General features: G+C 38.1%; 1 protein-coding gene across 4 annotated transcripts; it reads left to right on the forward strand.

Moving 5' to 3' along the window:
• The first annotated feature begins 689 nt into the window (after positions 1-689).
• Positions 690-22,620, forward strand: LOC121857120 (solute carrier family 46 member 3-like). Of its 4 annotated transcripts, XM_042353008.1 has the most exons (12): positions 690-1,068; positions 1,359-1,475; positions 3,226-3,400; positions 3,633-3,843; positions 4,521-5,310; positions 13,828-13,936; positions 15,772-16,008; positions 16,800-17,298; positions 17,901-18,002; positions 18,803-18,940; positions 19,658-19,898; positions 22,180-22,620. In XM_042353008.1, the coding sequence occupies exons 6-12, from the start codon at positions 13,895-13,897 to the stop codon at positions 22,256-22,258; spliced, it is 1,338 nt and encodes a 445-aa protein (XP_042208942.1). In that variant the 5' UTR covers positions 690-1,068; positions 1,359-1,475; positions 3,226-3,400; positions 3,633-3,843; positions 4,521-5,310; positions 13,828-13,894; the 3' UTR covers positions 22,259-22,620. The 4 variants fall into 4 exon arrangements, 3 of the variants coding, with proteins under 3 accessions (XP_042208942.1, XP_042208943.1, XP_042208941.1); XM_042353009.1 differs by lacking the exon at positions 690-1,068 and having other exon boundaries at positions 1,340-1,475; XR_006087106.1 differs by lacking the exons at positions 690-1,068; positions 1,359-1,475; positions 3,226-3,400; positions 3,633-3,843; positions 4,521-5,310 and adding an exon at positions 21,061-21,260 and having other exon boundaries at positions 12,929-13,936.
• Positions 22,621-23,566: the final 946 nt, after the last annotated feature.

Below are 23,566 nucleotides of genomic sequence, written 5' to 3' on the forward strand. Positions count from 1 at the left end.
GACAGTATTATTGATCGTATATGGGTGATATTGAAGGTTTGTGCAATATATTAAAGAAATCAAAATTGGTTTGATTTTTATTGACAGGTTTCGACGACAGTGGTGGCTGGAGTGTTGTAACGACGTTCTTCTGATAACCGCATCCGGATCATATAAAAATTCTACCCCAGACTAGCCAAGTAAACCAACTAAAGAATCCCCCCCCCCCACGCTATCACAGTTACTACAACACACTACCACATTTACCACAACACACTACCACATTTACTACAACACACTACCACATATTACAATACACTATCACACGCACTACCACACCTACTACAACACACTACCACACTTACTACAACACACTACCACATACTACAATACACTATCACACGCACTACCACACCTACTACAACACACTACCACATTTACCACAACACACTTCCACACTTACTATAACACACTACCACACTCACTACCCCACTTACTACAACACACTACCACACTAAACGAGATAGGTTTTAACCTTTTGAGTAGTAGGGGTTTCTCTTAGTTGAATGAAATCGTCTGGTTTTAGCAAGAATAAGAAAAAGTCAAACGGCTTCACTTACACTTAAACAAAAAAGTAACGTCCCAATAGAGAGCTTTATGTCGACATGGGAGGAGAACGGAAGTGAGTCGCCGCGACCCAGATAGTAAAGGTTTTGTCTCGGTAATGTGATAACTGTGACTCCATCCATTGGTGTTTTACCGACTGTTAATAGCATCCATCGCTGTTTTACCGCCTGTTAACAGCATTCAACGGTGTTTTACCATTTGTTAACAGCATCCATCGGTGTTTTGCCATATTAACAGCATCCATAGTTATTTTACAACTGTTAACAGCAGTCATAGTTATTTTACAACTCTTAACAGCAGCCATAGTTATTTTAAGGGCTGTTACATTGGCGATCTACAGCATTGTATAGAGATGTGGCGTACAGGAGCTACTCGGGACTAAAAGATCTTTAGTTTTTGTTGTGTTAAAAATATTGAACAAAGAATTACCTGAAGGTCCGCGACCATATCATGGCGTCTAAGGTAAGTCTTAACTCAGAATACGCAATAATTCATAGTAACTGTTAATGATAAAATATAATAATTGTAATTTATGACAAGGATACAAAATAATTAAAACTATTGTGATAATCATATTAACTGTTGATATTGATAATAATTTGCAACAAAACTATACTCGGTATATACTGTAACTTCATTATTTACGAAGTTTACAACACAGACATTATACCTGTATAATGTCATCACCACGTACACCCACAAGACCAACATAACATACCGTATATTCACAAAGCCAGCACCACCACGTACAGGTAGGCCGCGTCAACAGGTGTCATCTGGGCAATGCTGCAACAGGACCAACGCCAGAAGAACGTCTGCAAAAACTCAACGAAGCCATCAGCGCCATTACCACTGACGATGTTCGCACCGTAAGTTTCATTCTGAGCCACCAAGTCACCCTTATGTCCTGGGAGTCTTCTGTTATAGTATACCCTTCTTTCCCCACAGCCAAACTGTGGAATGCTCTGCCTTCTGTGTTTCCATACTCTTACAACCTGTCTCACTTTAAAAAGCTGGTTTTGTGGCATCTCCGTGGTGTAGATTAATATAATCTTTTTCTTTTCTATTTTTAATTTCTTTTTAATCTTATTTTTTCGCCCCCTAGGCCCCGTTGTGGGTCGATGACCTGTGCCCGAGTGGGCTATTCCCCTTAAAATAAAATATTTATAAAATAAAATACATCAGCTTACTAACTGTTCGGGCGGTTGGTCTGTTCCTTGTTACTTTACTATGAACTTTATATTTCAGTGTTAGTACAGTACAAGACGAAATCGGAGTACCCAGAGAAAACCTGCCGTGATTGATGGTGTCATACTGGATGACACCCGAGTTTTCTCACCTGTATCTCGGGCATAGTGGTGAAAGGTATGCGTGTATCCGCTGTCACCAACATTATGAGCCCTCGAATTACTATGAGTCCCTTTGAGTCACTATGAGTGCCTCAGCCACTTTGAGTCTCTCTGGATCACTGAGTACCCCAATGTAAGAGAATGCACATGGGGCATACCAACGGTAAGGAGGCGTATTATATGTCCCAACGGGATGAAGAAACTGCACTATTTGAGACTGAATGTGAGAAGGACCTGGGTGTGTATGTTGACAATGAGCTGAAGTTCTCGGGCCATTGCGAGAAGGTAAATCGGACAAATGAATTATTGGGTCTAAAAGAAGGTCGTTCAGATATCTAGACGGTCCGTCCCTCGTAACGATCTTCAAAAGTGAAGTGCATCCCCATCTGGAGTACTGTCACCCCGTCTGGTCCCCGAGATATGCTAAGGACTGTCAGTTGGTTGTAAATGTTCAAAGGAGGGCCACCAGACTGGTGCCTGCACTTCGGCACCTCAGCTACCCTGAGAGATTGGAGCGCCTGAACTTGCCTAGCTTATACTACAGGCGGGCAAGGGACGACCTAATTGAGGTATATAAACATCTCAAAGGACACTATTCAATCGAGTGTCCTTACTTGGAGCTGACGGACGCTCGCCCCACAAGAGGTCACAGCTCAAGATTGAAGAGGCCGCAGGTCCAGAAAACTGTGAGGGCAAACTTTTTCGGAGTGGGAGTTGTAAACTCGTGGAACAATCTACCAGAGAGTGTTGTGACGGCACCGAGTGTGAGCTCTTTCAAGACCAAATTTGACCAACAATGGAACAGGTTCAGGTACATTCAGGAGCCGGTGCATGACCAGTACTTGCCAACAGTGCGTAACAGAGACGTGACCGATCGCCCAAGCGGCTAACGAGTCGATCATTTGGTGAAGAGGATAAAAGAAAAGGTAAAGAAACAGAGACGTGACCGATCGCCCAAGTGGCTAACGAGCCGATCAGTGGTGAAGAGGATAAAAGTAAAAGATGTGATTTTCGCCCGGTTAGATAGAAGAGGCTTTCCAGCTTATACCAATGAGTGAGTCACGTGACATCGCCAGTCCTTCTAAACTCTTCTGAGTCACCTTCATTTACAATGAGTTATCTTTTGACTCGGTGTAAGAACTTTGAGTCTCCATAAATCATCATTAGTTACTGAAGCCCATGAATCACTGTGAGTCATCATTACTAACTGTAAGTCCCATGATTCATCGTAAGTCGCCGTTAGTAATTGAGTCACTGATTCACCCCACAGGTGGTATCATGTATCCCCGGCAACATAGAAGTGGGGGCAGTATACCAGCTAGTGTTGGGGGCCTCATCTGAAGGCCGACCTCGCAGGGTGAGCGCCACCTTACTCCACCTCGCCCTCTACCACACCGCCTTCCACTGTGCCAAGCTCCTCCTCCACCTGGGCGCCTCCACTGAGGGTGAGTCACTTCCTCTACCTACATTTACTATAGATTTGTCTTCCACTTTTCAAATATGTCAATAGTTCCTTTTTTTCTTGTGCATATTTTTCACAATCTTAATCTTTTTATTGTTTTTATCATCAGTTATGTTTTCATTAATATCATTTCTGTATTTAACAACTGCTATTATCATTATCATCACTATTACTGTTATGTCATTATTATCAAAATACACACTATGTGTTGGCAGCCCAGGAGAGTCAACTAGGTGACCGGGCACTACACTGTGCGGTGAGGGTCGGCAACTACCACCTGGTGATGATGTTATTAGACTACGGTGCCTCCCCCACTTCCGTCAACGCCTCCCTAGACACCCCGCTCCACCTGGCGGCAGAGAAGGGCCTCGTTCACGTAGTCAGGAGCTTGTTGGACGCCGGCGCCCATCACGACACCAGGAACAGGTCATCAATTATTTTGTGAAAAAAATTAATTATCATATCCGTAGCTTCTCTATCTTTTTAAAAAATTAAGAGATCAGAGCACTTTTTTTCTCTGAATCTGAGAAAGGAAGTGGGGATGGAAATAGAAGTAGCTCTCTCAATAGGCAAAAAGAAATCATAGCACGGAGGGTATCATTGAAGGATTCCAGGTAACAATGTACGAACCCAAGTTATAATGTACTACTGTACTTCAGGTAACAATGTACGAACCCAAGTTATAATGTACTACTGTACTTCAGGTAACAATGTATAAATAAATCAAGTGTCGTCCTCATATCTGAGGATTGGCGAACGCAGTTCTCTTGCAACGATTTCGGGCTGTTTTTAGCAATCTCAGATTTTTCACATCACGGGACCTCCGCTAACAATACACTATCTCAGCTAATATGACTCCAGGTAACGAGGTATGACTCCAGGTAGCAAGGTACGACTCCAGGTAATAAGATATGACTCCAGGTAAGTGACCTGAGGTAACAAGATATGACTCCAAATAACAAGGTATGGCTTCAGGTAACAAGGTACAACTCCAGGTAATAAGATATGACTCCAGGTAACAAGGTATGACTCCAGGTAACAATGCACAACCATAGATTATAATTTACAACCCCCCAGGTAACATGTCGCCTACGTCCACACAGGTACCAAGAGACGCCTTGGGATGCAGCCGTGTTGTCTGGGTCACCATCGTCCCTTGTCTGCGCTGACCTTATCCTCACACAACACTTGAACGAAAACGACGAAAAACTGTAGCAAAGCCACCATATGTGTGTGTGAAGATCCATAAGGGCTGTATGAACCATTAAATAGTGTTTAGACCATAAATGGAGCTACATGAACCACTAGATATTTTTAACTCAAGTGACATGTCAACAAACAAATGGATGAGGTCATTAGTCACGAGGTTGTCGGATAATCTTTGTAGAAATTACTAAAAGCGTTTTGCTCTTACATACAAAAATTATAATATTATTTTCTATTAAATTACAACTTTATTAATGGGTTGAATTATGAGATTTTGAATGATATTAATTTTATCGATATGACTTATTTTAAGATATTTATGTACAAGTATTATAATGTGGCAACAATGATTCACTGTTGCTGAAGGCAAGAATTAAATCATCTAAATGAAGTTATCTGTAAACATATTTACATGTGTATGAGGCTAGTTTGAATGAAAATGATTTTCTTAAAGTACGAGAGAAATATGTTTCAATATGTAGAAATGTGACTCTGATGACTGGGAGTTATGTACACTGTTTATGTTCTGTTATATAACAATGTGAGGAAGGCGTGTCACGTTACCCAACGGGAAGAAGAAACACCATTATCAGAGGAGTGTGAACATAACGTGGATGAGTACGATGAAAACGAGCTGAAGTCCTCTTGCCATTGTGAGAAGGCGAATGAAGCAACTAACCTATAATAGTAGGTCTTACTATTTTACATATAATTTTCACCACTTAGTTTACTGGAGTAGGGAGGTTGGTCGGTACTTTATTAGATTACAAGTGGACTACAAAGATAATTGCAAATGAATAGTAGCTATAGGTAGATCTCCCCCATCTCTATCACTTTTCCTGGTAAAGGTGTAGAAGAGGGTAACCACCAGAAGGAATTGTCCGAATTGATTGAATTTTTTCTACACTAATATGATATTAAACACAAAAGTGGAAACGAAAAAGCATTTAGTTTAACAAATTTATTGACAAAGCTTGGAGTACAGTTTGCCTATTCTGAGTAATTCAGTCAGGTCTTGACACTGAGGGTGGTATCACTTCTCACTGCCACGCAGGACAGAGGTTCACACACAAAGAAATACATATTCATTAACAGTGTATATACATATATATATATATATGCACACACACACATAGTATGTGTATATATATATATATATATATATATATATATATATATATATATATATATATATATATATATATATATATATATATATATATATATAACCTGAACTAACATACCCATAGGTTGGGTTTGTGAAAAACACCGTCTCTTCTGTGAGGACAAACTTATTTCTTACTGTGATCAGTACTGCACTGCAAGCCACAGCATTCTTCTCATTCCAAATAAGTTAAGAAAACTGGGGGCCCACCACAGGTGTTTGGTTAGGTTAGGTTTGGTTTAGTTTAGCTTAGTTTAGTTTAGTTTAGGGGTGATAACTCAAAATGGCTCATTTCTGATACAAATCATGGTCAAAATTGTTTGAAACACATCAAAGTACATTATTTCAACTGGTTGGTCTATCCCAAAAGGTATACCATAGAAGAGGTAGTGTAGCGTATGGGGTCCACAACAGTAGCACCACTCCCTTAAGGCTTTGTAGTAATCGTGAAATACTATTTTGAGCTTTTGTTAAATTTTTCTCATGGTATGAAACTGCATTGGCTTACAAAGTACTGTATATTTTTGTTTGATTGTGATTGGAGCCACTAGCTGATGGCTTGATGGATGGGACAATGATAAAAGTTTTATTCAGTTGGTTGAATAAATACACCAGTGTAATAATGTGTTTACTTATACCCAAATATGCTGCTTTTAGGTACCATAAGTGTAATGTGTGTAGGAACATATCTCCATACAGACCAGTATAATGACACCTTTTAGTGCTGATTAAATTAGTGCTTTCTTAAAATAACCTAACCCCATCGTTAAACAAGGAACACCGGTATACTTCCCACTGACATCAATTAAGTTGAAATATCCTGAGTCAGCATCCTGCCATTGCTTCACATAGTGATTCTGCGAGCCATGATTACTAAATCACAACATGTAATTTTTTTAGTTTAATTAAACAGAGCCAGAGGGCAGCGGTACACCCTCCACCCCCACCCGGGAGGAGGCACCAACTCTTCCTCTCACCCAGGAGAAGGCGAGCGCCATGTAAACAATGACATTTCTAGCCACACCCTGCAAAATACAGTGTACATGGTATTTAGTAAATGCTGCAGCTGCTGAGAATGGAGGGGGGGAGGGGGCGGAGTTACTACCGAGAGCAGAGATGTTACCGAAAACAAATTCTGGTTTGAATGTCATGTACACTAATACTGACACATTCCTTGATAAGAGAGAGGAGTTTGAAACACTACTGAAGGTACACCAACCCGATATAGTGGTTGTTGTAGAACTGTTGTACAAGAACAGGAGACTTGACCCAGAGGAATGTGAGTTCAGTATTGATGGATATGACTTATTTATGAACCTTTCTCAAGAAACTTGCAAGAGGGGTGTGGTTATCTATGCTAGAGAAGACATTAGAGCCAGCCAGCCGAGAGTACAAGGAGAGTATGTTTTTGAAGAATCCAAGTGGTTTAAATTAAAGGGAGGAGACTTACTTATTGTCGGGTGTATCTACAGCTCCCCAAACTGTAGCTTATCAGACCAAAGGAACCTAAGAGCCTTAATAGACAATACAGCGATGCTCAACCCTAGCCACCTCATCATGGGGGACTGTAAGTATGGCGACATCGACTGGAGAAATGAGTTCACGCCAAATGACTTAAATAACCCTGCTACTCTTTTTGTGGAAACTATGAGAGATAATTTTCTGTTCCAACATGTTAGAGACCCGACAAATTACAGAGGGGAGCAAACACCCAAGCCACTAGACCTCATCATAACAAACGAGGAGGGTATGGTGGCCAAACTGGAACACCTTGCCCCAGTTGGCACCAGTCACCATGTAATGTTGTCATTCAGATTTAACTGTTACTTCGTTCACTACAAAACCAGGCCAAGGTGCAAATATTGCAAGGGAAATTACTGCAGGATGAGGGAGGAGATGAGGGGTATCCACTGGCCTAACTCACAAAGGCATGAGAACGCAGACACTAAGCTGAATATCATAATTAGTAAAGTGACCTATTTGATCGAGAAATATACAGGATACCCAAAACCAAACCCAGTGCCTCCAGGAGTACGAGGAGACCCCCACACATGAACTATGTGGCGGTGGACAAAGTTAAGAAGAAAACCCAGAAATTCAAGGCTTGGGTTAGGTCAAATGATGAGCAGGACAGGAGGATATGTGCAAGAGCCAGGAACCAAGCAAAGTCAGAGTGTAGAAGGGCTGAAAAGGAGTTCCAGAAGCTGGTTGCAAGTGAGGTCAAGTCAAACCCAAAGGCATTTTACTGCTATGCAAAATCAAAATTAAAAATGCTAGTAGGAGTATCGGACCTGAGGCTTGAAGATGGTAGTTACGCAGATTCTGACCAGGATAAAGCTGAGGCATTGAACAGTTTCTTTTCCTCAGTGTTCACAAGAGAGAGTATGCGATCACTCTTCCTGTGTTTGAGGACAAATGGTTCGACACATCACTGACCCACATTGTGTTCACAGAAGAGGTTATAAGAAATAAACTGTCAAAGCTCAAGGTTTATAAGAGTCCCAACCCTGACATGGTGCATCCCAGAGTGCTAAGAGAGTTGTGCAACGAGTTTGCCGAGCCCCTGAAGATCCTGTTCTGTTAATGCTTGGATGAGCAAAAGGTCCCCAGTGATTGGAAAATGGTTTAGTGAGTCCCATCTTCAAGAAGGGCGATCGTCACTCCACGAATAACTATAGACCAGTGAGCCTGACCAGCATAGTATGTGAAGTATTTGAGAGTACAGTATTATAAGAGATGCCATGATGGAACATCTACTATGAAACAACCTTGTAAAGGATTGCCAACACTGTTTAATGTTGGGGCGCTCCAGTTTAACACAATTACTCGAGGTACTGGATGTTTGGACCCAAATTCTGAAACAGGGTGGTAATATCGACAATTTATACCTAGATTTTGTCAAGGCTTTCGACAGCATACCCCGTGAAAGGCTGAAAATTACACCGGGAGGTTATGGGATTGGGGAAATGTCCTAGTGTGGATCGGAGACTTTCTCCATGACCACAAGCAGTGTGTGTGTGTGTGTGTTGATTAATGGCTCAAAATCATCATGTATACTTGTCACAAGCGGGGTACCACAGGGCAGTGCATTGGGCCCGCTGTTATTTGTTTGCTTGCTTGATAAATGACATGCCTGACTCTACATTCTACCATACAAATGTTTGCCGATGACGGCAAGTTATTTCAGGAAATTAAGAACCAAGGAGACTGTGAAGAGCTGCAGAAGGATCGCTGTGAGCTTCAAGAATGGTCGAATAAATGTCTGCTGAGATTCAATGTCACGAAGTGTAAGAGAATGCACCTGGGGCATACCAACGGTAAGGAGGCGTATTATATGTCCCAACGGGATGAAGACACTGCACTAGTAGAGACTGAATGTGAGAAGGACCTAGGTGTGTATGTGGACAATGAGCTGAAGTTCTCGGGCCATTGCGAGAAGAAGGTGAATCAGGCAACTAAATTATTAGGTCTAATGAGAAAGTTGTTCAGATATCTAGACGGTCCGTCCCTCGTAACGATCTTCAAAAGTGAGGTGCTTCCCCGTCTGGAGTATTGTCATCCCGTCTGGCCCCCGAGATATGCTCGGGACTGTCAGTTAATTGAAAATGTCCAAAGGAGGGCCACCAGACTGGTGCCTGCACTTCGAAACCTTAGCTACCCTGAGAGATTGGAGCGCCTGAACCTGCCTAGCTTATACTACAGACGGGCAAGGGACGACCTAATTGAGGTATATAAACATCTCAAAGGGCACTATTCAGTCGAGTGTCCTTACTCGGAGCTGACGGACGCTCGCTTCACAAGGGGTCGGAGCTCAAGGTTGAAGAAGCCACAAACCCAGAAAACTGTGAGGGGTAACTTTGTTGGAGTGAGAGTTTTGAACTCTTGGAACAATCTACCAGAGAGTGTTGTGATGGCACCGAGTGTGAGCTCTTTCAAGACCAGACTTGACCAACAATGGAGCAGGTTCAGGTACATTCAGAAGCCGATGCATGCCCAGTACTTTCCAACAGTGCGTAACAGAGACGTGACCGATCGCCCAAGCGGCTAACATGCCGATCAGTGGTGAAGAGGATAAAAGTAAAAAAGTAATAAAGTTCAGTATTGTACATTGCTTTTACTGTAGCTTAATTGTTTTTATAAACTGACCAAGTACGGTACAGGAAACCCCATTATTCAAGAGTCTCTCCAGGCCACAAAGGGTTGACTTGGTAATGTAAATAGCTTTTGTGATGGTAGAAAGTGAATTAAGATACTTACCCCACTTGCTTCCCTAAAGATGTTCTTAATTCAACTGAAACTGAGAAAGGATTGTGGTGAATTTCAGTTTTTTTTTTTTTTTTTTATGGGGATTGGCCCACCTGGACACAGGTCACTGACCCACATCGGGGCCTGGGGGGCAAAAATGTAATAATAATAATAATAATAATAATAATAGTCATAATAATTCATAATAAATAAAATTTATGATAAACAAACAAAAATAAAATAATAAAATAATGATGATAATAATACAGTAACTGTAATAATAATAATAATAATAAAGAACTATAAATACAAAAATGAAAAATAAAGATCAAAAGTGAGAAATGATATATGTATGTTGTGTTGTCAATGGTAAGAGAAACAATTGAGACCCTGCAATTGCGTGTAAATGAAGCAGAAAGTCAAATGAGCAACCTGGGACTTGGTCACAATTTTCGTGATGTCATACAGCAGCAGGGTCTACCATTAGGCAACACGTTATGCTTCCAATATCTTCCCAGGCAGTAGTACCTCCCTGTTTGGTAGCTGCCTACTACCTACAAAACCAAAGAACCTCATGTCAGAGTCGTGGTTCATGTTCTGTTTTCTTCATTGGGATGAAAGTCTCGGCCCAGTAACCCTTTGGCCGCGAAATTAGATTTCGCTCTGGTTCCCAAAATGTGTCAGTTATCCAGCCAAACGTGGAATTTATATTATTATATTTTCTATTGCTTTTGCATCATGAACTTTGGATATACTGTGCAGTGTTTCTAAGAAACTCTTACAGTTGCTATAATGAACAATACAACAGAAACCCTAAATCTAAAAGCACATAGCTACAGTACATGCATTTCAAAAGTTTCCTATGTAGTGCTGTAGTATTACTTTCAATGCACTGATAAGATTTTCTTTCTTCTTATTTTACCTTTGTGTGATACTCTTCAAAATTTGGCTCAATGCATAATGGTGGCTTACCAGTACAGTACAGTACTTGTACACAGTTCACATAATGTTTGCTTGCACTTGCACCAAGCTTTTAGAACACTTAGAAGGCTGCAAACAATATATTTGGTGGAGATTTTTATTTTAGTTTGTTATTCCTAGAGAAGTGGCACTCTACTGACCTAACTTCTGTTGGGTCACAACTCCTGTGGCCCCTTTTCTTTTGACCTCTTTAGGCATATCCTTTTAGCAGCCCATCTATTACAAATTCCTTAATTTTTTTGTAAATTTCTTCAATGGGTTTTGTGTATTACAGTGAGTTCTGCTATAACACGTGTTTTTGACAACGCGAATTGGCTCTAACGCGATTTATGAATACAGGAACGATATTTGTATAACGCGAACGCTTGTTTGCTGTAACGCGATTTTTGCTTACTATTTCTCCAATTTTGTGGTATTAACTGTGAATATGGTAAAGAAGAATATCTCCAAGAAGCGTTCTGGTGATCGCATTCCCGGTGATGATCGTAAAAGAAAGGCTATAACCCTTGAAGAGAAGCTCGATGTTATCAACCTCAAAATCACCCTTCTCCCCCATCAAGTTATATTCATATTTTTTCAAGGTAAAGTGTTACATTTACTGTATGATTTCATTATTAGATATGAATGTAACATTTATTTAGACTGTTAACCTTTGTGTTAGGCTAACTACTAAATTTTTTTCGATTTCGAGTAGTAATCTGCACCTAACCCTATTTTCTCCATAAGCCCTGTTATTTCTATTACGCGAATTTCTATAACACGATGTTTTACAAGAACACAACTATCGCGTTATAGCAGAACTGACTGTATACTGTATGATAAATATATCCATTGACTAGTGCTACCTCAATCACAAAATGCCACAGACTTTGATACTGCACCACTTTTTATGTCACTCTGAAGTATTGTTTAGGACATAGACCAAGGAGAATATACAGTAGCTCAAACAACTATCTGTGCAGGTGGGGGTCGTTATGCTCCAAAATTATATGTGTGACTAGTGATGAAAATTTATCGTCCATGGTCTCATATTGTATCCCACAAAGAATGCACAGATAGTTGTTTTAGCTACTGTACAGTACCAAGTGAGGCTACAGTTATGTACACACCTGTAGATGCTTACATTTTATCTCTGAGAAGCAGCAAAGTTCCAGTTGAGAAATTTATTAGAAATAAATTATTTTTCCAACATATTATTGGTTAACTGTTATTTATTTTATTAACAATACAGTATTGTAATAGTGCAGCTCCTCCCCAACTTATGACGGGGTTAGGGACCCAAATCCAGGTCGTAAGTCAAAATGGTTGTAGGTCGAAATGCTTAAATAATACAGTACGTACATAGAAAATCTAAAAGGGGTGTGTCTCTTTTTCTTCTCAGCACCACAAAACTCTCACTTTTACGCTTGCCAGCCATTTTAAAGGGAATTACAAACGAAAATTTTGTCAGTACACAGCACAGCCACTGACGTTGGGACTCGAAAATACGTAAATTGACAAAATTTTGGTACGACTGAGGCGGTCGTATGTCCGGGTGGTCGTAAGTCGAGTAGGTCGTAAGTCGGGGAGGAGCTGTATACTGTACTACATCAAATTTCTTCAGTTACTTTTTGAAGTAAAATAATTAATGCCTTTTTCAATTTTACTGTATATATTGCATACTTTTGCCTAATTTGGCTGTTTGTCTTGCTTATTTGTCTGCTTTCAAGTGCCTACCGTAAACATCTATGCTCTATTCATTAGCATAGCAAGGTTGTCTTCAATTACCATATTCATGTTGTGAGATACAGTACTGTCTTGTGCTCTGTATGGGAATTTGCAGTATGGAAGCTTATAATGTCTCTTGGCTCATTCTTGTTCTACTACATTATGACCACAAAAACATATCTTCAGACAAGGTTAAAACAGTATGAAGTTGTACATACATCTTAAAACAGTATGAAGTTGTACCATACATCTTAAAACAGTATGAAGTTGTACCATACATCTTAAAACAGTATGAAGTTGTACCATACATCTTAAAACAGTATGAAGTTGTACCATACATCTTAAAACAGTATGAAGTTGTACCATACATCTTAAAACAGTATGAAGTTGTACCATACATCTTAAAACAATATGAAGTTGTACCATACATCTTAAAACAGTATGAAGTTGTACCATACATCTTAAAACAGTATGAAGTTGTACCATACATTGTAAAACAGTATGAAGTTGTACCATACATCTTAAAACAATATGAAGTTGTACCATACATCTTAAAACAGTATGAAGTTGTACCATACATCTTAAAACAATATGAAGTTGTACCATACATCTTAAAACAGTATGAAGTTGTACCATACATCTTAAAACAGTATGAAGTTGTACCATACATTGTAAAACAGTATGAAGTTGTACCATACATCTTAAAACAATATGAAGTTGTACCATACTTCATAAAACTTTATAATCAAAGGTTAACCTAACCTAACCTAGTCATTAAAGTATTCTCCTCAAGATACTTTTAACAAGACCACATTAGATGTACATTTCATAAATTTGCAATAATTCTAATAATATGAATCATTAGGTATTTACTGACCTTTACAAAATTAAGCCTTAAAATCTCAAAAGAATTTGTGGAATCAATTGTATCCATCCATGTGACTATCAAGCATGATGGATGACAGAGGTGATGCACCACTCCTGTGTGATGGTGTGGGCAGTGAACACAACTGTGAGTGTTTAGACTCCATAGACATAACAAATTCTGCCCATTTTGATGGCCAAACTATTGGAGAAGAAGACAATAAGAAAACTGAATGTTGCAGAAGAGTGGCTCAAGGTCTACAGGGGATCACCGTAGAGCCCATACTCTTCTTTAATGTTTTGGGCTTGATGGTTCAGTCTTCCCTCGGCACCAATTTATTGCTTTTTAAGGTATGTAAAAATATACTGGACAGAACTGGGGGTTTACAAAATACCTATTTTTGGGTTTGTAGTTTACTGTAGGGAAGTCATACTTATGTAACATTGACATACACTCCATCATTTTCTGCTTGTAACTCCAGTTGTTATTATTTCTGTTGTGATGTTTTCCTCCGACAAGTTTAAGGATCGTGAAGAATGCATCATTAGGAGTCCATGATGATTTCATGCAAGTCTAAGTTACTGCACACATAGTGAAGAAGTCATGAAGCAAAGAGTATGGCGGACATAATGATGTTTTCTAAAGGGACTCGGAAAAGACAATCACCAGGGGACTTTATGAACTCTAGAACATTTGACCACCACTGGATGATAAAACCTTTTTGTCTCTCATTATCTAAATGAGTTAGGTTCCATGAAAACCATTCATATATCAAATTTTTGGATAGCAAGTAATAGAACTGGGAAACTATAGGGTTCAGTTCCCAATGACAAGAAAACCCCAATATTATACCCCCAAAATTAAATTGGTTCACAGACTGGCAATGCAGTTTCAGTCAACTGCCTCCACACATACGCTCACTTCCCACACATGCACACTCATGCTCGTCATTTTTCTTATTTATAGTTTTATATCATCTTTTCTTTATTTCTAAGTCATATTAGAGTATTGAAATGATTTTACCACAACTTTTATAGTTTTATTATATGTAACAATGGCCATCTCACAGGTCACCTTATTCTAGACCACCATCATCCTTCAACTTACATAAAACCAGTAGTACTACTCATTTGTAGTGTAGTTCTACTTAATTATATTAATGTATGTTTATGTATTATTTGTTTGTACTATGTCTGGAACATATCAACTTTTGTGACATGTTAAATGAGGTTCGCTTTAAACAAATTGTTTGCGTAGTTCAGAAACCCAAAACTAGATGGCACCTCATGTAAAGCAATTTGAAGCCTCGTCCCAGCCCACAAGTTTTGTGGGTTTGTCAAGGGACTTCTGTACATTGTATACCAACAATGTACCGTATGTGCAATTGCGGACAAAATTCCCCGAACACTTGGCAATACTGGCCTCTACATTATTTTTGGGTCTTATAAATGATTGGTTTACATCTAATAATGCTGTTTATCATCACTTATTCTGTGGGAACCACAAAATGGGAAATAAATCCTTAATACAGTATAAAGAAAATTATGAGAAAATACTTTCAGTTAACATTGCAATCCCTCATCACTTAATAATCCAGTGATATTCCCGTTAGCCGAAACAATTGGTGCAGAGCACTTCCGGGAATGAGAGATTTCCGGGGAACGAGACGAATCTCAAAATCAGAAAAAATCCCTCATCCCCGTAATTTTCCAGAATTTTTTCGGTAACGGAAAAATTTTCTCGGAATTTCCAGAAAATGCGCTTGATTTTTATCTCTCAAACCCGAAAAAAACTCCCCCATCCTCGGAATTTTCCGGGTATTGGGAAAATGTTCTCGGAATTTTCCGGAAAATGTGCCCCCCGGAAAATCATTCCCAATGCCGGAATTTTCCAGAAAATTCCAGTTTTGGGAACGATTTTCCGAGAAAATTTCAATTCTGACTATCGGAGAGTTCCAGGTTTGAGGGATTCCGGCTAACGGAGATATTACTGTACTTACATGTCAGATACTGTGCTTCCAAGTGTCCAGGGAAATTGTCTGCAACTGTACATTGTATACCTGTTCTGTCTATGTATATGCTGAACCACTGTGACCTTGAATTACAGTTTTATTGAACATATATCTATCTGTCTAGATTAATACAGGTACAGGTATCTATATTGTACAATAATTCTCACTTCACAGGTTTGTCGAGAACAACATAATGAGCCGGCGATTTGTGCCAACTTATCATCTTACCCTGATAAGCAAGCGTCAGTCCAACAAGTTGTCACCATCATCAACATGTATTCTTCACTGATGACCAACATCCCAGCTGTGTTCTTTGTGCTCTTCCTGGGCTCTTGGAGTGACATACATGGGCGGAAAATACCTATGATAGTTCCTTTAGTTGGGAATTGCCTTGCTACAATGTTATACTTAGTGAGTTACCAACATTTCCACCTACAACTCATCTTTAGTTAGCTTAAGCACTGTCTTTCCACCAGCATTCCAACAAAAAAACTTGGGGTAATTGCTGTCATTGCAGAAGGCTGGCTAGTAAAGTGCATTAGCCATGAACTAGAGCAGTACAGGTTGAGCATCCTTTATCTTAAATTCCTGAAACCGAAAAACCCCAAAAGCCGTAGAAAATGTTAGAAGGTGCAGGTCATGTTGATTCTGACCTGAGCCGAGCCGAATGCACCTGACCATCGAGGTTTGTCTTGGAAACTCAGTTGTTTGTCAAATCTGTTTACAGCGAGACATACAGCACTTGCCTGGTTTATTTAGTGCTTTTGGGTTGTTATAGTATTGTGAAAATGTAAAAAACAGCAGCAAATAACTCAATGGGTAATGGAGAGAAAAATAAGAGAATGAATCAATTGTTATCAACAGCAAAAAAAGTGGAGATGTATTTATAATTTTTGTTTCTGTCAGCAGAAGTAATAAAAACACACTTATAAGTGTACATTTTTAGACACATACACCCTTGTTAAATCTGGATGTTTACTACCTGTCAAAATTTCATTAACTCAAGCTTACGTAAATTATAATTGTGCCTTATTACTTATCAGTGTACAGTATCTCTGTTTTATGGAACATTTTCCAATACAGTACAGTACAGTAATTAATGTCTCCCTGTTATGCAGTTGGCTTGATGTCATGTTGCACTAGTCTTTAAAATTTAGTTAAGATAAAATTGATCAAGACTAAAGGTGTGTTATTTTTTACAGGTGAATGCATTATGGATAGAACTTCCTTCAATGTATATCTTACTCACTGCTGTTCCTCAAGCCTTAACTGGTGGCTTCATCACCCTCTTGATGGCAGCCTACTCATACATGGCTGACATAACCAAATTTCGGGCAAGAACTATGCGTATTGCTTTCCTGGATTTAGGATTTGGCTTAGCATCTCCCATTGGACTTTTACTGAGTGATTATCTGTTTTATCGTCTTGGATATGCTGGAGTTTATGGATTCAGTGGCTTATTTTTCTTATTTGGGATAATATATACTATTATACGCATTGAAGATACGCGTGGTCCCTTCTCAAAATACCAACCAGAAACTTGTGAGTTGACTCACAGACCTGGGAACAGGTTCAGAGATATCTTTAACACCAAGAATGTCAAGGAAACATTTGCTGTTGTCATGAAGTCACGACCAGACAGAGGACGGGCAAAAATCCTTTTATTAATGACAGCCATGTGCCTACTGTTGTTTAGTTTTGGTAAGTTGATAAAATTTTGTTAAGTTTAACTTTTATTACCCTGCCTGTAACTGTGGGTCAGAGTGTTGTCTGCCTTTGTGTGTGTGTGTGTGTGTCATCAAAATAACTTAAGAACAGGTTTGTGGATTTGTCCCAAGGTTAGTATGTAGTTTTGATCAACATGTCACAAGGTCCACATGATGAACTTTTGGTGCCAATTTTCTGCAACTTTTGTTCTATAGTATAGTACGTTATTTACAAAAATATTTAAGTTTTCAATATGTACTTTAAAAGGCCTTGGGGAGTTATTTTAGTGTGTTTTATTGGGGGAAAACTTTGTTGGTAAGAATGTCTCTTCAATTTTATAATGGAAGTCTGTGGGAAAATAGGTTTTGTGTTAAAGAACTTCAAGTTGTGGATAACAAATGTAACCTTTGCATAACTCAAGAGATAGAGGTTTTCTACTTTTTTTTTTTTTACAATTACATAACACCAAAAGGTGGGGCTATAGGCTCCACATTTCCAGAATGCAAGGGACAATTTTATTATCTTTACATTAAAGTAAGTAATGCTGCTTCTATGGGCAAACAATACTGATTTGTAAAACTATATTATTTTTTCAGGTTCAAGTAATTTCTCATACCTGTATGTGAAGTGGAAATTTGGATGGGATTACAACCAGTATGTTCATCTAAACCTGGTGGAGACCCTTGTGAGCCTTGTTGGTAAGTGTGATGTATGTTGTAGGTAAGTCCTGTTACTGTGTGTACAGTATGTTGTAGGTAAGGCCTGTTACTGTGTGTACAGCATGTTGTAGGTAAGTCCTGTTACTGTGTGTACAGCATGTTGTAGGTAAGTCCTGTTACTGTGTGTACAGTATGTTGTAGGTAAGTCCTGTTACTGTGTGTACAGCATGTTGTAGGTAAGTCCTGTTACTGTGTGTACAGCATGTTGTAGGTAAGTCCTGTTACTGTGTGTACAGTATGTTGTAGGTAAGGTCCTGTTACTGTGTGTACAGCATGTTGTAGGTAAGTCTGTTACTGTGTGTACAGTATGTTGTAGGTAACTGTTACTGTGTGTACAGCATGTTGTAGGTAAGTCCTGTTACTGTGTGTACAGTATGTTGTAGGTAAGTCCTGTTACTGTGTGTACAGTATGTTGTAGGTAAGTCCTGTTACTGTGTGTACAGTATGTTGTAGGTAAGTCCTGTTACTGTGTGTACAGTATGTTGTAGGTAAGTCCTGTTACTGTGTGTACAGTATGTTGTAGGTAAGTCCTGTTACTGTGTGTACAGTATGTTGTAGGTAAATCCTGTTACTGTGTGTACAGTATGTTGTAGGTAAGTCCTGGCTAGGGTTCCCTCTTTGGTGAATAAAATCATCTGGTTTAGCCAAATGAAGGTGTTAAACTGAACCTTTGTAAATCAGGGACTGCCTGTATTTGTATGTACAGTATAATATTTTTATGACAGCATATAACTTTAATAAATTACTATATCATTTATTATTATTTTTTTATCTTTCAGCAATGACTGTCATCCTGCCATTACTCAGCTATCGACTACAAGTAGAAGACTCCTTGTTGGCACTGCTGGGCTGTGTTTCAAAAATTTGCAGCCTCATTATACAAGGGATTGCACTTTACCCATGGTATCTCTACTTAAGTAAGACAATGTAAAAAAAATTGTTTGCATTTTTCTTTAATCGGAAAATTTCACTTCCGATTTTAATTTAGATATTAAAGTAAAAAAATTTTCTTACTGCAGCCCCACACAAAGGGAAACTGCCTGTTTCAACCTACCGACTGCTTGAATTACATGGGTAGTTTCACTCAAACTTCAGAGAATTTGTACAGTTGGTTGAAAACTTAGAATTTTTAAAGATTTGACCCTTGCAAAAAATTTACGAATTAGACGTTACAGTATACCGTACTTCCAATTAGTGAAACTGAAATTATTGAGGTTTTAGTGTATGGTTAACATTTGTTAGTCAAAACAAAATTTTTCTTTTACTGACCATAATGTCTTTGGGACTTTTGGTGTTTTCTGTTATTTCTGGATGTACTAAATTAGTTAACTGTACAGGTACTGTACTGTACTTCAATTTTCAATTCCAAGACAAAATATTTTTTGCCCAAAAGACCATCCAGGGTAAGCCTTTTTTTTTTTTTTTTAAATCTTACATAGGTATTCCTTTGCACCATAGTTAAGGACCTGGCATCAATAAGGTGTATTTAAGGTTATTACACTTCCTAATGTCCCGTGACATTATCATTGAGGCTGAAATTTCAGGCCACCATTTTTGTGCATGAGATGGAAAATTATATAAAAAGTGAAGATGTAATTTTTTGCTGTAGGTATTACCAAGTATTTTGTTTGCAGGTAGTGTTGTTGCTTGTGTAGGAGGACTACCATTAATTATCACTCGCTCCTTTATCAGCAAGTCCGTTCCTCAAAGGGAGTTAGGAAAGGTTTTTTCTATTTTGGCCTCGTGGGAATCCATCCTGCCCCTGCTGTCACACCCTTTGTATACACTTGTGTATAATGCCACCGTAAGAAGTTTCCCTGGTACCATGTACTTCATGACTGCAATTTTCCTTACTGTTGCTGCACTTATATACATGTAAGTATACAGATTTTTTTTTCATTGTTATCATCAGTTTCTGACACACAGTACTTAGTTGTATTGTGTTCTCAGGAACTTAAGTCAAACACCCTGGTAAGGCAACAGTAACCTGTCTGATTTATTCACTGCAGGTTTATGCTAAGCACTGTATATAGTTGGATGTAACAGAGGTAACATACCATATTTTCTTGCGTATTAGAATAATTTTTCCATGTATTAAGATGAACTTACACTTAGTTTTTGCCTTTAAGCTTTAGGGATGAGTCTGGATGACTGATCAAAGCTTGTGTTTTTTAAGTTTGGTCTTTCCACAGTGATTTTTTGAGATGGAAAAGAGTTTAAATGATTGCTAAATCATCCTGAATGTAATGTTTATGATTAGTAGCATGGTTAAAAGTTATATAAAGGACTAAAAATACTTAAAAATTATTAAAATCAACATAATAGCATTTAAAAAAATATAAACAATTGTTTTTGTTAAAAAAAAGTTGTTTTTACCATCACTGCCATGCCTATATGTTTAAATCACCTGCATATGCATTTGCTTAAAACTGTAGACTATCTTTACGATATACAGTATACACATACCGTATTTTACTGCATATAAAACACATGGCCATATACAGGGATCAGGCTGAGGGGAATTAACTAACTTAGCTAACTAGTTAACTTTTGAAATAACAGTTTAACTTTTCTTAATCAAAATTTTGACAAATTAATTGATTAACTTCGATTAATTATCGGTTAACTCCTTAGAAAAAATAACAAATAATATATAAAGCACCAGCCCTTGCACTCAGTGAGCATCCATACTGTTGACTTTCCTGTACTGTACACCTGACTGCCTGACTCAGTTTGGCTATTCAGACATTCAAACTACAGTATTCATGGACTCTTCTGGAAAACATTTACAGGATATTAAGTTATTTAATCCACATGAAAATTCCCCTCACAAAATTTGACACAGACTGGTTAATTTAACTTAACTTAATGGGAAAAATCTTAACTTAATTAGTTAAATGTTAAAAATATCGGGCTAACTTAACTTAACTGGAAAAAATTTAAATTAACTTAAATTTTTAAATTTGAAACTTAATCGCCCCATGGCTGACAGGGATGTGATTTCTCAATTTTTTCCGTTTTGTTCCCATCATTTTAGGCAACCCATGTGAATCGCGTTGATCCGTTGAGAGAAATTTGGGGTGGTGGTTTGACCATGATGAGAGAAATGTTTGACAATAATTGACCCTCTAGGGTCGAGGGGTTTGCTGCACGAGGATGAAGAGCCAGTATACTGAGTATAGTGGCTGCACTCTACGTGTTCATGCATTACGTCATACAAATCTTCATTTGTATCAGGTATTTGTAGACTGAAAAATAAATGTTGCAGGTATGGCATTAATATATTGTAATAGTGTACTACTGTACTATAATACTTGTAAGAGTTCAGAAATGGTTACTGCTTAGCTACCTTTGAAGAGTTGGGTGCCTGCCATATGGACGTTAATCGTTTCAGGTTATTGTCATCAGTATAGTACAGAGGAGTTATAGATCTACCTTTTATACTTACAATAATATTTTTTAATTAATTAAAAATTTGCCTACTGGAGACAACAACGGGGGGATTCATTAGCTTGTGTGAGACCACAACGTCACATAAAGGACACAGGCTGATTTTTTTTTGCCATTTTTCAGACAAAAAAGTGCATCATATATGCCATAAAATACAGTAGTTTTCATTAAAAAAAAATCTAATTTAACGTAAAAAATATGCCTGACCTAATACCTTGCGTTTCGACACTTGGGGTCATACCGTGGCTTTAATTCAAATTCACACAAAAGTACTTCTGTACTTTACATGCTGATTAAGGATCTGGGTCCACAATGTAAAAAAAAATGAGTAATTAGTTGTTAATTAATGACCTTTGAAATAATTAAAAATGTTTAGAAAAACAAAATTATGCCTAGCCCATAAGTTTTAAATCACCTTTATATACATTTAAAAAAGTATATATAGATTATATTTACTATATAAACACATTAGTTTTTACTTTCCTCAAAAAAATGTTGTTTGACAAAAAAATATACTGTGTATCAGTTTATGAAAAATCAGTTTTGAAGATTTTTTCAGGAGTGTATCCCTCACGTGAATATGGGTCTACCTGTAAGGAGGAGCATTGTAACCCTCACGTGAATATGGGTCTACCTGTATGGAGGAGCATTTACAGTACAGTATTGAGGTTCAGTTGAAACCTCTAATTCAGACGTTCTTTTTCAGATGGCTATTCTTCAACAGAACAAGTACATCAGCAACACCCCACATTCATGAAGACAATATTTCTGAAATAGAATCATGAATTTACCAAAAGATATGATGAGACCATATCATTCTTGGTCAGATTTATTTCCTGAGAAGCCTCCAACCTCAATGTAAAGCTTGTTGAATTTATCAAAAACGTTCACTAGTACTCACATAGACACACTATTCCTGATTAGAGACCGAGGGTAAGCATAAACAAAGGACGCTCCTGGAAATAAGCATCTACCAACATTGTCGGTTATCCTTGGTCAAGTTGCCTTACTGTTTACTCTCTTTGTCACCACACAGTTGGTGTGATGGCTATTGTAGATGTACAGGGTGTTATAAAAGTCCCTGTGCACCTGCAACAAAAAAGTTATTTATACCTTGTTCTACTTATAGTAAATGTGTACAATACTGTATGATGTTTTATTAATACACAGCATCTGTTCTAATTGTGTTTAAGAGGCGAATTTGATACCATAATAATCCTGAATAAATTCTCTACCTGACTTTTCCAATAAATGATCTTTAAATAAAATATTTTGACATGATTTAATAATGGGGACTCAATTCTTTTATGGAAAACATTTAAGAAATGTTGATACTGGACTATAAAATCAGTTCTAATTAAGTTAGATACTGTACACCACTTTTTTACTAAAATAATCATGAATAATTTATCTAAAAGTTTGGTTAAATAAAAATATATATAATAAGGGCGTGTGAGGCACTTCATGAATGGAGCTGTGTGTAGACGTGACGATAAACTGTTTCACTGTCCATGCTAATACTGTACAATATTAACATTACTTTTGGGATAGGTAGGATATAAATTTTGGTGGGTAGGCTTGCAGAAAAATACCCAAATCGTAATGTGGCCCATGACTGAGGAAAGGTTGCTCATGCCTGCTCTATATCATAGGTCTCCTAAGAATCAAGATGAGTTGATTGCATGTACTGAGGGTCTTCACCGTCAACTGTTGAAAATTGGTCGTGTTTTCAGTGTGAAATGGGTTGCTTCATCTTACTGAACTGTTGAGGCAATATGGCAATCTTATAAAGCTATTTGAGAGCTTTTAGAAGAGCAAGCTGTGATGATTCAAGATCTAGTGCAGAGAGAGAGAGAGAGAGAGAGAGTAAAGTATGAGGGGCTGAAAAAAGTAAGCCATCAGCTTTCATAAATAATTTGGTTGTTGATGGACACTTTGCTTAAGATGTCTGAACTGTCGCTTGAACTGCAGAACCGAAATTGTGCACTTTGTAAAGCACATGAAGAAATCAACCGCCAGATAGAGAAACCAAGAAAATTTTATACTGAAGTGCAGAAGGTAACTAGTCAGATGATATTTACTGGGGTAAATTT

This window comes from Homarus americanus, unplaced genomic scaffold (genome assembly GCF_018991925.1).
Source record: "Homarus americanus isolate GMGI-L3 unplaced genomic scaffold, GMGI_Hamer_2.0 scaffold20465, whole genome shotgun sequence".
Lineage (NCBI taxonomy): Eukaryota > Metazoa > Arthropoda > Malacostraca > Decapoda > Nephropidae > Homarus > Homarus americanus.

What these genes read in the sequence shown, in the direction of transcription:
- LOC121857120 (XM_042353007.1), top strand. Translation starts at nt 13,673, where the DNA reads ATGATGGATGACAGAGGTGATGCACCACTCCTGTGTGATGGTGTGGGC. An exon ending in CCAATTTATTGCTTTTTAAG is followed by an intron (nt 13,937 to 15,771) that starts GTATGTAAAAAT and finishes CTCACTTCACAG; the next exon opens with GTTTGTCGAGAACAACATAA. An exon ending in CCTACTGTTGTTTAGTTTTG is followed by an intron (nt 17,299 to 17,900) that starts GTAAGTTGATAA and finishes TTATTTTTTCAG; the next exon opens with GTTCAAGTAATTTCTCATAC.